Consider the following 15,059-nt stretch of genomic DNA (forward strand, 5'->3'; position numbering starts at 1 on the left):
TTCTCTGAAAACTTTCTGCAATTATTTATTTACATACATCTTAATCAGTTACTACAAGATACTTTAAATTTTTTAACAGTACAAGAGAAATAGAAGTCAACTGTTTATGACACTAAAAACTGTTTATGACAAGATATTTTTAAAAAGCAGATAAATCTGGGAATGGAACCCTTATTACTCCAAGACTGTAATTAAAATATTTTTTCTATTGATGTTATTGGTATTATTTCCATTCTATCCTATTGATATACTCTCCTGTGAGCTGGAAGAGTGACTTTAGCAACACGATGAAAACCAGCAATCAATTTCTTGAGACCATTGATGCCTGAGAAACCCAGTCAGTTCTTCGCAAGGAATGGGCTTTTGCTCAGCCTCCCTCTCTCCCTAAGGTAAGTAAGCAGGTGCTGTCGTCTTCTCCATGTGACCTTTATCCCATACTTCTCCTCAGGAGTGTCTTTAACCAGAACAGGCCCAGGCTCTGGACTCTTGGGAGTGCTCGTATGAAAACAGTTTAGAAAGCTGTTTTCCCTCTGATCTGGGGAAATGGGCCCCTCCTGCACAGAAGATGACTCTGGGGTCTGGATATCAGGTGGAATGAACACATAAGGTAAGTTTTGAAGTGCATGTGCTGACAGCTCCCCAGCGCTTTGGGGACTGAGCATTGGAACTAAGGGCCTTCTAGAACTGTCCTTTTCTGATTGATTGGGGCACTCCCTGGTTGAGGGGATTCCAAGTGTGGCTGAACTGGAAGAAGACTGTGGATTCTCAAACATGAGATGTGGAAACTTAGAAGTGGTACATTTTCGACTTGAATGTCTTGCCTGGTCTCGCTTATGACGTTTCCGGTTGACTGGAAACCAGCTTTCTGTGGGTATATCAAACTGAGGTGACACCTAAGGATCCAAAGGAAAAAAAAGTGAGGACAGCTGATGACCAAGAATTTGAGGGAGAAAATGACATCACTGACTAGAACCCTAAATGGGCACTATGGTAATGGACACAAAACAAAAATACCTGTCTAATGGGATATTACTAGAAACGGACATGACTTTGGACAAGTTATTCAATCTCTCTGACTTTCAATCTCTTCATTGTAAGAAAGGGGACAATGCCTCTTTCATCTAATCACACCATACAACTGCAACTTGTTTATCTCTAAACTTTAAGGGCAGAGACCTTACTTACTCACCACTAATCTCTAGCACCTAGGGGAGTGCCTGGCATAACGAAGGGCCCCAGGAGAGAATGAATGGCTTCATGCAAGAATAGGGAGTGAGGTCCTGTATGGAGAGCAACTAGCATAGGACCTGGCATATAACAAGTTCTCAATAAATGCTCATTCTTCTTCTCATCTACAGGATTCAAACATTCGTTTCTCCTATAGTCCTGAACCAGGTATTATGGTTCTTCTAAACAACCGTGAATGAGTAATATTTACTAAGCACTCTTAAGCAAAGCTTATGTTTTTGTCTGACCCATTTGCCATTCTACTTCCCTGACATGTTCTCTTCGCAAGGCTTTTAAACTGTCAAAATATGACATACACCATTTCTGTGGGTTTTTTTCAAGGTTCAACCTAATAAGCAGTAAATAGCTAAATACCAATCGCACGAAGCTTAAGAAACAACCTCATTTTTTTTTACTGGTTCTGCCATTTTGTCTCAGTTACTGGTTTATATTGAACTTTCAGAGGAATGTGGAGGGAAAGACTCTAATTCCAACCAACCCATGCCTCTGTTTGGACTTAGGAAAAGAAGATATACCAGAGAACAGGGCTGACAAGACAGAAAGAATACATTACATCCTTGTCCTGCCCCCCAAATCTTAGTCTTTGGACGCTCTGGTTCAAGGAGCATAAGAGTCAGCATTGTGAGAAACCTAACAAATTCAAATCAAATCCCATGACCTACCCAGGAAGTAACGGTGTCGTGGTCAATGGGCTTGCTAGCCACCTGTCTAGTGTAAGTGATGGGAAGCTGTGGAGATCTATAGCAGTGTTTGGGACCCTCCAGTGGTTGTTGGTGAAATACCAGCTGGGCTTTCTGGGAACCTTGGCAGCGTTTTTTTCTGGGAGGCATCAAAAGGTGAGTGAAGAGCAGTTAGTAACCACATGATGCTGGTGGTAGTCAGGTCGAGGGAAAGGCTCAAGTTCCAACCCATGCCTGCAGAGAAGAAACAAATGCTAGGAGAAAATAATTCCCACAATTCCCCAGCTCTTCCTCATACTCTGCCAACCAGTTCTACTACCAACTACCACCCCAACCTCAAGGCTGCTGGGAGCAGCTTCCTATAGCTACACCACCAAGTAAAGACATGCAAAAACAGTCGTTCAATGAACATCCATCGAGCACGTGTTAAGTGCCATGCTGGGTGTTGGGAATTGAAAGATGGATAACCATTTATTCTATGATCATTTCTGGAGTGCCAAGCACTGGAAGGATCAGACTGCTCCTGTTTTCAAAGAGCTGATGGTCTAGCACAGAGAGACAGACAACTACAACAGTGGGAAGAATGCTTCAGTGACCTCAGGGGAGGCTTTCTGCAGACGGTGACATCTGACCTAGGTATGGAAGGAAGAATGGAGAACAAGCAACAGTAAAAAGATGTGAGAGGAATGCTGATGGACAGTGACTGTAATGGGGTATCTGGTGGTGACTTGATAATGGGGGGAATCTAGTAACCACAATGTTGCTCATGTAATTGTATATTAATGATACCAAAAAAAAAAAAAGATATGAGAGGAGAATATTCCAGGCTGTGAGAATAGTAAGAGCAGAGACCACTACGTGGGAATACGTCTGACTTGTCGAAGAGAGAGTAAGGCCAGTATGGCTGAACTGGAGAGTAGCGGGATCTGAGACAGTTCATATGACACAGAACTTCAGAGGTGAGGTTAAGGACTCTAGATTTAATTATTCTCAGTGTGACAGAAGCCATTGAAAGATTCTGGACAGGAAAATGATATCTTCTGAGTTATACGTTTAAAAGATAAGGCGCTTTGTGAGAAAAGGTGGCTTGGGGAGAGGAGGAGGAGAAAGTAGCAGGGAGCCGTTAGCAGGCTCCAGTGAAAAGTGTGGAAATTAACCAGTCTCAACGGGCAGTACATTGTTCACCAATCCTACTGTTTCCTCCATCAACTCATTTTCCACAAAGATTATCTTAAAACTTTCCCACTTTCTTAGAACTTTAGAACTCCCCTTCTTTTTCAACAATTGACTTCACTTCCTACTTCACAAAGGATACAGGAGACGTCAAAGGAAATACTCCCACTTTCCAGAAATCAAACATAAAACCTACATATATCTGCTATACATCCTCTTTCTGCTGTAATTAGAGGTCCGTCCCTTTTGCTGTCTCAGGCCTTCCCCTCTGGCCAGGCTTTGGAGCCTTCCTCACTCTGTGCACTTTTCTTAGGCAACCATCCTCTCATGTTTCAATAACCACCTAGAAGTAGATGGCTAGTATTTACATATTCGGCTTAGAATTCTCAGCACCCAAAACCCACACATCCACTGCCTGCTTGAGAGCAACTAGATGCCGCAACTGCACCTCCAACTCAACATGTGTAAAACTGAATTCATGATCATTTCCCCTGCACCTGCTACATAAAAGTGACTATCTTCCAGGGCCCTTGCTCAGGGAATTGGTATTGCCATTCATCCAATGACGCAACCAGAAATCTTGACATTTTCTTTTCCCCCCTCCCATTCAACCCAACACCAAGCCCTGTCAATTTGACCTCTTATACGTGTTTCTAATAATGCCCCTTTCTCCTCTCCCTCTCCCCCTCTCTCCACCACCCTTCAAGTTTCAATAGTTCTGGCCTGAAGTATTGCAATAGTCTAACCTGTCACCCTAATCCACTCTGGCACCTCCCGCAGAGGGCCCTTTTAAAAAGGCAAATCTGATCTTGACTCGCTTGTGCTTAAATTTTTGGATTTTGGAGTAAGGACCAAACTCCCTCAGCTCTGGCTAAGGTCCTGCCTCTTCTGGTTCCAACCTCACCTCACACCACACTCCATTCAGATCTCAGCTCCGTGGCCTCAGCTATTCTTCAGCCTTTGTACACACCATGCTTCCTCCTGTCACACGGCCTTTGCACACCTTATTCCCTTTACTTTGAGAATTTCCCTCCCTTCTTTGCATAAGGGCATCGCATCTCAGACCACGCTTTGGTTCATCAGAAAAGCCTTTCCTAACCTACAGACAGCAAGACTCCCTTGTAGCGGCTCAAAGGCATAGCTGACCTCTAATGTATCATTTCACAATTGTAATTCTCCAGTCGCTGATTTTTGGGAAAGTCTGCGCTCCCCTCTCCTCGCAGTTAGACTGTAAACTCAGGAGAAGGAAGAATGTCCTCGGCCACTGTATCCTGGCAGGACCTGGCACACAGTAAGTGCTCGACAAAACGCGTGGATAAGTTAATAAACAAAGTACTTTATTATATATGAGATATATAAAGAGACTGGAGTCGTATCATGAGGTTTCGAGGCTGAAGTGGGGCTTTCGGTGTGCAGTTGTTAATGGCGCTAACTTGGACAAGATTTCACGCTGCCCTCAAAGAACTCGCATTCTAGTCGGGGAAACCAGATGACCGATCGCTGGAGGTCAGGGAAGCAACATCTCCCCCGGGAGGGAAATCAAGCCGGGTGGGCTTTAAAACTGGGTGAGGGTACCCGCAGACGGGGAAGCGTCGCCCGGAGTGATTAGGGCGGCGCCCCGGACCGCGCAAGACAGCCCGCCGCGAGGCCTCCACAGGCGCCGCCGTACCCCGCGTCCCCCGCGGTCCCCGCCCGCCGCGGCCGCCTGGGCCCCGGGCGCCGCTCCCCACGAGCCGGCAGCGAAACCTTACCCGCCCGGCGGCTCCCCTGCCGCCGCTCCTCCCGGCCGCCGCGGCGCTAGGCCTGGAACGCGGAGACAAGGGCTGCGCCGATTGGCGACGCTCCGTCACGTGACCGCAACGCTCCGCCGGCGCCAATTTCAAACAGCGGAACAAACTGAAAGCTCGGCCGTCGGACCCCACCCCCGGCCCCCGGCCCGGGACCCCCTCCCTCCCGGGATCCCCCGGGATTCCCCACCCCTCCCGCATCGCCGGGGACCCGGCCGGCCTGGCGCGAGTCCCTGCCCGGGACCCTGGCTCGGCCCCCAGCTTGGAGGAGCCCGGAGCCCGCCCCAAGAGCCGGAACCCAGCGGCGGCTGCAGTCGGGAGGTGAGCGGGGGCGGAGGGACGCAGGCTGAGGCCCGGCCTCGGCAGACAGACGCGGGCAGCGAGTCTCGGACACCGACGTCAGGGGTCCGACGGCAGTGGAGGTTTGGGGCTGCGCGGGTAGGAGGCCTGAGGTAGAATGCAAATTTTTTCTGCATCCAACCTCGTCCTCACTTCTTTCTCAAAGCACCCCTCGGTCTTCCGTGGAAGTCTGACCTCTGAACCCTGTTCGCAAAGGAGGGTTCGGGAGAACACCTTGGGATGGCGGGGGTGGCCTACTTACTTAGGCAGACTGTGACTGGAATGAAGATTAAGCTTATTCTGCATTAAGTCAGAGACCAATCTGCTCGCACATTCCCCTCCTGGGTGTTCTCACCATTATGCAACACTGTCTGCATGCCACCCTTTTCCAGGGCTTCCAGGGTGCAAAGAGGCTGGTCAGAGTAGAAGGGAGAACTGAGCCTTAGACCAGAAAGATATATATTAGGAGTGGGAGGGAATAATAGTATCTACTGAGTGGTGGGGGAGGAAGGGAGACCTGAGAGATGTGGAGTGGAACAGATTTGAAGGTGCAGGAAATCTAGATATCAAGGAGAGGGAGGAGGCAGAGTGGAGCGTTCCTGTGACCTCTAAGCATATGGCAAATGTCATATGAGTTTGACAATCATTTTTAGGGAGGTAACAGATGTCCTAAAAGAGACAGTCCACTGCTCTCTCAAAATACCTCTAAATAGGATTACACAATTTCACATACTAATGAGGTATTCCGTGTGTCTATTAGAATCAACAAAGCACAAATGTTTTAAAAGATAAAACTATTTTCCTGAACATTACAAAACCACCTTAGCATATTGAGGGCACATTCTGTTAGTTAAGAGATAGGGTTTAACAGAGAAGACAAGTAGTGATTCTACAGCATCTTACTACGCTGATGGACAGTGACTGTAAGGGGGTATGTGGGGGGACTTGGTGATGGGGGGAGTCTAGTAAACATACTGTTCCTCATGTAATTGTAGATAAATGATACCAAAAAAAAAGAAAAGAGGGTTTATAGTCTTGGTTCTGGAAGAGTTATTAAGTAATACAGTAATTTGCTTAGAAAGTTAAAACATGAAAAAGCCCATGCAAACACTAAAATGTCATTGTATAAATATTTTGCATATTGTGGAGGAAAAATGTATATTTTTGCATCAATGCAAGGATAATGGTATGTGAGATAAATGGCACCCCGTAGTGTTATGCAGTGCACAATCTGTACAACCGTACCATGGGCCTTGAACAGAGCAGGTTGCCTTTTTATCTGAGGTCTTGTGAACTGTGCCATGATTTCTTCAGTGGTGTGGCAACAGTGCAAGAGTACAAACTGCGTTTCTCCTCTGATTCATAGGCACTGATCCTTTTATTTTAAACTAAGATGATAGGAAAATATAAAGGCTCTTTTCTAGAATGGGTTATGGGATCAGTGTTTTGTCAGGACTTCTGATGACCAAATGTCCTCCTCTTCCAGCATTCCTATCCCACAGTCACTGTAGTGATCTGTAGTATTGTAGTCAACAAGAGAGAGTTCCATATTTTTGTAACCGTCCCACTTGTTTCTGTAGCCAAACATTCCTAAGCTTCCAGAAGACCTTTGGCTCTATGGACCTACATTCTTCCCAGTTCCACTTTCTCCCTTCGAATTTCTTCAGTTTTCCTCATGTTTAGCCACCTCCTGTCTGTAGAACTCATCTCCTTATTGTCTGAGGTCTTTGCAGAGGCCCAGGGGCCATTCACCTTGGCCTGCGGGCTAGTGCTCCTGGCCGAAGGGCAGGAACGCCTCTCTAACAGAACCTCCTTCTCAGCCCTAACAAATCTCTGACATCCTGACACTGTGTGCTTTCCAGGGTCCATGCCTGTGATTCTCGATGGAGAGTGAAAGCACAGATTCATGATGAAAACCAGCCCCCGGCGACCACTGATTCTCAAAAGACGGAGGAGGCTGCCTGTTCAAAATGCCCCAGGTGAAACATCAGAAGAGGAGCCAAAGAGGCCCCCTGTTAAACAAGAGCCCGGTCAAGCACAGGCCTCCATGGAGGGGGCAGAGCCCAACCCTTGCAAGTTTCCAGCTGGGATCAAAATCATTAATCACCCCACCATGCCCAATACCCAAGTGGTGGCTGTCCCCAGCAATGCCAATATCCAGAGCATCATCACAGCACTGACTGCCAAAGGGAAAGAGAGTGGCAGCAATGGACCCAATAAATTCATCCTCATCAGCTGTGGGGGAGCCCCCACTAACCCTCCAGGAGCCCGACCTGAAGCCCAAGCCAGTAATGATCCCAAGAGCACAGAAGTGATTGCTGAGACCCAGGGACCAACGCCTGCAGCGAGGGCTATGAATCTCCCTAGACCAGCTGGAGCCCGTCCCAGACAGAGATGGGAGAGTTGTGGTATGTGGTCCACAAAGCAAACAGGTGAGGGGCCCAGCCTTTCCTCTCTGGTGGCACAGACTGTCATCGGTCATGTTGATACTTGCATGCACCAAGGGAAAGTCTTGTCTTTCTTCATCCTGAAACCTTGATCCAGATCCTTTGGACACTGTCAAAAGGATTGCAGTTATAATTTAGCATTTCTATAGCCTTCTTTATATTAAAAATAAGGATTTGTTTATTGTTTCTATTTCTCCTTCCCATTGACTGTATAAGGAAGTACGAATTTTTCTCCTTCTTAATAAAGGAGAAAACTGAAGCATGAGGAGGGAAAGTGACTTTCTTGTGCAGATTACTCAGTAATTCTTTTTCGGACAGTTGCCTTGACTGGTCTCTGTCTCACTGTGGCTCAGATTGAAAGGCAACTTGAACTGTGCTCCTGGATTTCTCCAGAAATCCATAAGGGGGCAGAGTACCTGAGGGCCACACTAGATCTGGTACCTCTTCCCTGTCCCTGAGGGTAAAGGTCATAGCAAGGTGACCCCTAACCACCAACTGTGATGGGCCTGCCGGGCATCGGATCAGGCGGCTAAGTTGCATCTTGGATTGTTTCCCCCCAAACAGCTGGCGGCGAGGCAGCAGGCGGTACTCTGGACAACAGCTTGACCAACATCCAGTGGCTTGGGAAAGTGAGTTCTGATGGACTGAGCAGCATCAAGCAAGAGATGGAGGAAAAGGAGAACCATCACCTAGAGCAGCGTCAGGTTAAGGTGAACTGTTCTGTCACTCACTGGAGAAGTCGAAGCCAGTGCAGAGAATTTCTAAGAAGGGAAATGGGTCAAATGGCCTGTGGCACAGAATTTCCAGGTTCTAGGATTAGCTCTTCACTTAGTGAAATTCTGTAGAACTTGTGAGCTACCTTTCTGCCTAGGATCTTTCTCCGCCATCTGTGAAATTCCCTTGAAGGCAAATTCCTCTGGGTCACTCTGTATTCATTATAGCAGCACTGACTTTTGTACCCTTAGTAGGTATTCAATAAATAATGATGAGGTCTTCGTTTGAAAAGCAACTTAAACTTTAAAGGGGCATGCCAACCATACGAATACAGCATTTTTAACAAGGTAGTTTTATTAGAAGACATATTAATAGCAAATAAAGCAAGTTACATGTGCATTTTAAATATTTCCCCAGCAATCAAAACTGACCCAAACTCTGTGGGCTGGGGTTGTTTTTCACAGTTGCCACATGCCTAGATTCTGTTGTATATACTCTTTAATCATTCATTCAACTACCTTTCCAAGTGAAAATTTACATGAATTTGTACGTGAGTAAAAACTGAGCTGTTTCACTTAAAATTTGTGTACTTATTAAGTGGTAGCTCAAGTTTTTTTCATGTAAATGATCTGACCTTTGCCTAAGACTTAGCCAGATGTGTGCTTTGCACACATTTGACCCATACTCTTAGGAATATTGCTCTCATACAAACATTGAAAGGAGATGGGTTTATTCACATCACATCAGAAGTAGGAATCAGATGAAGACCTAGGTCTCTTGACCCCCAGGTCTGAAAAATGGTCTTAGGATGAAATCAGTGCTTTAAGAATCTAAATTCCCAAACTTTCCCAAGAGGTTCCAGCTAGCAAAGAAATACTGGACTTGTGTTTATTACTGGGCAATATCACCAACAAAATGAATGAGGACAGAGAAGTGGTTCTACATGTCTAGGAACTGGACTAGGTCACCTCCAAGATCTTCCTAATCCTAAAAGTTTATTCAGTGGAATTGTGGGCTCAGATGAGTTTGTTTCTAGTGTGATTCTATGGGATCCAAGGTTTCTATAGGGGATGTTGTTTTGGGAGGAGCCAGGCGCAGCATTGTGAATGCTTCCATGACATTCCATTTTCTCTTTCCCTTTGGCTTCTTATAACCTTTAGGTTGAGGAGCCTCCAGGAACATCAGCATCCTGGCAGGACTCCGTGTCTGAGCGGCCACCGTACTCTTACATGGCCATGATCCAGTTCGCTATCAACAGCACCGAGAGGAAGCGCATGACCTTGAAGGACATCTATACTTGGATTGAGGACCACTTCCCCTACTTTAAGCATATTGCCAAGCCAGGCTGGAAGGTACCATGTCCCATACAACCAGTCGCTCTGGCTGGTAGTTTGTCTACATGGATGTAGAGCAATTTGTGTCTGGCGCCCTGAGGGAGCAGTTAAATGCAAAGGATGCTGGAACTATAAACAACTAGATCTTTTGGAATGTGACTCTATCCTGCTGAGTCCAGGCAAAATCATCAGTAAGAGCTCTGCCTCCACTTCACTTGTGGCTGTCTAAGGGTAATGGAGATGCTTCAGTGTAACACGAAGCCTGCTTTTGTGCTCCATTGAACAGCAGCTGGAGTGACTAAGTAGCTTTATGAAAAGATCTTAATGAAAAAAAACATGCTGTCTGTGAGCCTCATGACCCAATATTCACCTCCTATAATGTCACATATCATCTCTAGAAGGCAGGGATTTTCTCTTCAGTTTATTCATGGGAACCCTGAGGTGTCTGAGTCACTGTAATGCACACCTCAGCGTCAGAGCCACCACCTAGGGCTTCTGACACATACTCAATTTCAAGCCAAGGGTTTTTGTTTGGTTTTCCACAAAGTAGACGTCTTAACTTCATGCTCTTACCTCAACTAAATTCCAAGCTCCTTTGTTTCTTTACTCACTTGTCTTGCTGTTGAGTATTGCTTCGCAGCCTCACACTTCCTTCCCAGCCCCTGATGGCTATTGGGGTCTTTATCACCCACCTAAGGAATGCCACCAGTCTTCCTCCCCGGTGGGTAGATGGGTCCACGGCTCAGGCTGCCGGCCCTGCATTGTGGAGTGTCAGGAAGAGAGTTGCCAATAGGCAAGGTCATAAGGATGCTCGCAAAGCCTGTGCTGAGCACAGTGGGCGAGCCCCGAGTTTGATTCCCCTCAGGAAACATTAAAGGTGACGTTTCTGAAGCTAAAGTAGCCAGTAATTGGTTGTCTTTTCTTTCAGAATTCCATTCGCCACAACCTTTCTCTCCACGACATGTTTGTTCGAGAGACGTCTGCCAATGGCAAGGTGTCCTTTTGGACCATTCACCCTGGTGCCAATCGCTACTTGACACTGGACCAGGTGTTTAAGGTGAGTGTCCTGGTTTCATATAAACAGGGCCACAGATGAGAGTCATAATATCCATCTCAAGAGGAGACAAGCCCTCCTTGTGATGATCTTATCCAATCAGGGCAGAATTAGAGGCCCACCAGCCCATAGATGATTTGTGTGAAACTGAATTAAGTACAGCTGACAAATACCAAATGACACCCTTTTGTGCTAGATCAGGCCGTGGAAAGGACTGTTCACTGTCCCCCTATCACTCCATGGGTAAGAATTGTCTGGCATGCTTATTAAACCACACCTTCCCAGGCCCCTCTTTTGGGGCTTCTGATTCAGTGGGTCTGGGATGGGTCCAGAAATAAGTAGTTTTAACAAGCATCTCAGGTGATTCTTAGAGAGAAAGTCTGGGAAACCTTGTTTTTAAAGCCCTTCTTCAGGCTGGAAACCAGAACATCTTTTCAGAAGCCATGGTTTTGGGCTTTTAGAGTGTGTATAAGGCTGCTGCTAACAGTCGCTGTTCTCCTGGGAGGGAGAGTTGTCCAGGGTGGCTCTCAGTATCAATCAGGAATAGGTATTTTGCCCAATCTGGCCAGGTTGACCACGCTGGTGGTAACTTCATCTCATTTCTCTCCCACAATGCCTGACTGCCACCAGCCACTGGATGCAGGGTCTCCACAATCGCCTGAGCACTTGGAATCAGTAAGATTCTTTCCCTCCGGCTCGGGGCTCGGCCTGTTTTCCTTTCACTGCCAGTATGCCTTTAGTGGACAGTGACAGGATGATAAGCAGGGGAGGGATCATGTGGCCATGTGACTGCCAGTCCCAAATGCAGAGCACCCAAGCTTCTGGGAGTGAGGAAGTCTGTGGCACCATGTCATCTCCCCAGAAGTAGGGCTCCCCCGCCCATAGGTGTCATGCAGGTTCACTAAGCAGAGCAGGGAGCGGCAGGAGAACACGCTATGGGCTTGGTGCAAGACAGCAACTGCAGTGCATGGCGTAGGCCTGGCAGGCAGTGTTTTTTTCTCGCTGTTCTACCTGGCTTTTCTTCGCCACTCATAGAGCTACACGCTTTAGCATTCCCTGGGGATGGTGAGGACACATGGCTGAGATGGTAGGACCTGCCATCATATGTCTGTGCACTGCCCACCTCTTCTCACTAACCATCTTTGGAGACAATGCTCATATGCCAAACCGGCTCTTACTTCCTGGGCTGTCGGTTAGCACAGTGCTTGGCACCAGAGCTGCTGGTGGGGTCTCCTGCCCTCTCCCCCTGCCTTATTAACCCAGGTTTCTTTCTCTCCCTATTCCCATAAGCAGCAGCAGAAACGACCCAATCCTGAGCTCCGCCGGAACATGACCGTCAAATCTGAACTCCCACTGGGCACACGTTAGTATGGGAGAGCAGGCCTCGCGCCTCAGCCTGGTCTGGGGATGTACCTTTAGGGCAGTAGGCTCTGGGATTCTGTGCTGCACTCACAGGGTCTGAGCCCAGAGAAGAAAGGCAAGGGTCCTGGGATTGAGAAGAGCTGTATCCCCGGACCCCTGCTTCTCATCTCGTTTCCTCCTAGGGCGGAAGATGAAGCCGCTGCTCCCACGGGTCAGCTCGTACCTGGTGCCCATCCAGTTCCCAGTGAACCAGTCCCTGGTGCTGCAGCCCTCGGTAAAGGTGCCTTTGCCCCTGGCAGCTTCCCTCGTAAGCTCAGAGCTTGCCCGCCACAGCAAGCGGGTCCGTATTGCTCCCAAGGTGAGTGGCTTCTATTTGTCTCTGAGGAGAGACGCCAGTCCATTCAAAGTGCTGGACCTGTGGCTTGCAAATCACTCCACTCCGTGTTCCTTGAGAAGCTTTTAAACTTAGTTGGCATAAAAACACAAAGGAAAATTCAGTAACAGTGTAAGAGCTAAAAAGGAATTTGGATTATGGTGGAAATGGTGTCTGAAGGCCATAAATACCTGATGAGTTTGTAACAATTCCAATAACAGTGATTATGATGAATGGACTGGGCTGGTTAAGGAGGAGTTCCAAGGGAAGCAAGGTTTAGAAAGAATCACCTTAGGTAAGCAGCCAGCATGGAGGACATTCCAGTGGCAGTGCCATGAGATGGGGAGGGAGTGTCTCTACCCCAGGAAGGGTAGAGTGATTGGGTCAGTCTAGCGCAGGGTTTCTCAGCCTCAGTGCTCTTGACCTTTAGGGCTGGGTAATTCTTTGTGGGGGGTGAGAGGAGGCTGCCCAGTGCCTGAAGGATGTTTAGAAGCAGCCCTTGTCTCTCCCCACCAGATGCCAGGAGCACCCCCCCTGTGACAATGAAAATGTCTCCAGGCATTCCCAAAGGTCCCCGGGTGGGGGCAGGGGTGCCACTGGTCAAGCGTCAGTGGTGTAGCTTGAGGAGAACGTGAGGAAGGTAAGTTAAGACCACATCGTGATAGGCTGCCAAGTCTGGAGAGGAGAATTTGTGAGTGAGAGCTGATGTAGTAAAGTAGAGGAAAGAACCCTTCCTCCTGCCCTGAGATGGCCATAGCATATGGTCTGAGGCTTAGGACGTGGGGGTTTGTTTTATCTTTTCTTCATTAAAAAATATTATTAAAATATACATAAATCTACACAGAAGTGTTAATGTGATGGTAGCTTGCATGCTGTGTGTTTTATTTTTATTACGGTATCATTGATATACATCTATGAAGGTTTCACATGTGCAACATTGTGGTTACAACATTCACCCATATTATCAAGTCCCCTCCCACACCCCACTGCAGTCACTGTCCATCAGCATAGTAAGATGCCTCAGAGTCACTACTTGTCTTCTCTGTGCTATACTGCCTTCCCCATGTTCCCCCAACATTATGTGTGTTAATCATAATGCCCTTTAATCCCACTAGTCCCTTCTTGGAGTCTGTGAGTCTCTTGCTGTTTTGTTCCTTCAGTTTTGCTTTGTTCTTATACTCCACAAGTAAGTGAAATCAAATACTTGTCTTTCTCCACCTGCCTTATTTCACTGAGCATAATACCCTCTAGCTCCATCCATGTTGTTGCAAATGGTAGGATTTGTTTTTTTCTTATGACTGATTAATATTCATTGTGTATATGTACCACCTCGTTATCCATTCATCTACTGTTGGACACTTAGGCTATTGTAAATGGTGCTGCAATAAACATAGGGGTGCATATGTCTTTTTGAAACTGGGCTCCTGCATTCTTAGGGTAAATTCCTAGAAGTGGAATTCCTGGGTCAAATGGAATTTCTATTTTGTTTTTTTTGAGGAACCTCCATACTGCTTTCTGCAATGGTTGAACTAGTTTACATTCCCACCAGCAGTGTAGGAGGGTTCCCCTTTCTTCACATCCTCGCCAGCATTTGTTGTTCCTTATCTTTTGGATGTTGGCCATCCTAACTGGTGTGAGGTGATATCTCATTGTGGTTTTAATTTGCATTTCCCTGATAATTAGCAATGTAAAGCATCTTTTCATGTGCTTGTTGGCCATCTGAATTTCTTCTTTGGAGAAGTGTCTGTTCATATTCTCTGCCCATTTTTTAATAGGGTAATTTGCTTTTTGGGTGTTGAGGCATGTGAGTTTTTTATATATTTTGGATGTTAACCCCTTTTTGGACATGTTGTTTACAAATATATTCTCCCAAACTGTAGGATGCCTTTTTGTTCTACTGATGATGTCTTTTGCTGTATAGAAGATTTTTAGTTTGATGTAGTCCCATTTGTTCATTTTTGCTTTTATTTCCCTTACCCAAGGAGATGAAAAAGTTGTTCATGTTTATATTCAAGAAATTTTTGCCTATGTTTCTTCTAAGAGTTTTATGGTTTCATGACTTGCAGTCAGGTCTTTGATACATTTTGAGTTTACTTTTATGTATGGAGTTAGACAATAATCCAATTTCATTCTCTTACATGTAGCTGTCCAATTTTACAAACACCAGTTGTTGAAGAGGCTGTCATTTCCCCATTGTATGTCCATGGCTCCTGTATCGTATATTAATTGGCCATATATGTGTGGGTTTATATCTGGACTCTCTATTCTGTCCCATTGATCTATGGGTCTATTCTTATGCCAGTACCAAGTTGTTTCGATTACTGTGGCTTTGTAGTAGAGCCTGAAGTTGGGGAGCATAATCCCTCCTGTTTATTCTTCCTTCTCAGTATTGCTTTGGCTATTTGGAGTCTTTTGTGGTTCCATATGAATTTTATAACTATTCTAGTTTTTTGAAGAATGCTGTGGTATTTTGATAGGGATTGCACTGAATCTGTAATTTACTTTAGTAAAGATGGCCATTTGACAATATTAACTCTTCCTATCCATG

At 46.3% G+C, this 15,059-nt stretch overlaps 2 protein-coding genes across 5 annotated transcripts in view; one reads left to right on the forward strand and one right to left on the reverse strand.

Moving 5' to 3' along the window:
- On the reverse strand, window positions 1-5,198 carry RHNO1 (RAD9-HUS1-RAD1 interacting nuclear orphan 1). 3 transcript variants are annotated; one of them, XM_073222887.1, is made up of 3 exons: window positions 4,853-4,972; window positions 2,031-2,162; window positions 1-893 (listed from the first exon to the last, which is right to left on the reverse strand). In XM_073222887.1, the coding sequence occupies exons 2-3, from the start codon at window positions 2,076-2,078 to the stop codon at window positions 339-341; spliced, it is 603 nt and encodes a 200-aa protein (XP_073078988.1). In that variant the 5' UTR covers window positions 2,079-2,162; window positions 4,853-4,972; the 3' UTR covers window positions 1-338. The 3 variants fall into 3 exon arrangements, with proteins under 3 accessions (XP_073078988.1, XP_036864906.1, XP_073078987.1); XM_037009011.1 differs by having other exon boundaries at window positions 1,911-2,162; XM_073222886.1 differs by lacking the exon at window positions 2,031-2,162 and having other exon boundaries at window positions 4,853-5,198.
- FOXM1 (forkhead box M1) overlaps window positions 5,074-15,059 on the forward strand; it is a 25,201-nt gene continuing 15,215 nt past the window's right edge. For both annotated transcript variants that reach the window (XM_017664683.3, XM_073222871.1), the window contains exons 1-8: window positions 5,074-5,209; window positions 7,090-7,659; window positions 8,239-8,384; window positions 9,549-9,740; window positions 10,651-10,779; window positions 11,407-11,451; window positions 12,067-12,139; window positions 12,321-12,496. In XM_017664683.3, coding sequence (XP_017520172.3) covers window positions 7,134-7,659; window positions 8,239-8,384; window positions 9,549-9,740; window positions 10,651-10,779; window positions 11,407-11,451; window positions 12,067-12,139; window positions 12,321-12,496 — 1,287 coding nt within the window. In that variant the 5' untranslated portion in view covers window positions 5,074-5,209; window positions 7,090-7,133. The remainder of the gene's footprint in view (window positions 5,210-7,089; window positions 7,660-8,238; window positions 8,385-9,548; window positions 9,741-10,650; window positions 10,780-11,406; window positions 11,452-12,066; window positions 12,140-12,320; window positions 12,497-15,059) is intronic.

Source organism: Manis javanica, chromosome 15, assembly GCF_040802235.1.
Source record: "Manis javanica isolate MJ-LG chromosome 15, MJ_LKY, whole genome shotgun sequence".
Lineage (NCBI taxonomy): Eukaryota > Metazoa > Chordata > Mammalia > Pholidota > Manidae > Manis > Manis javanica.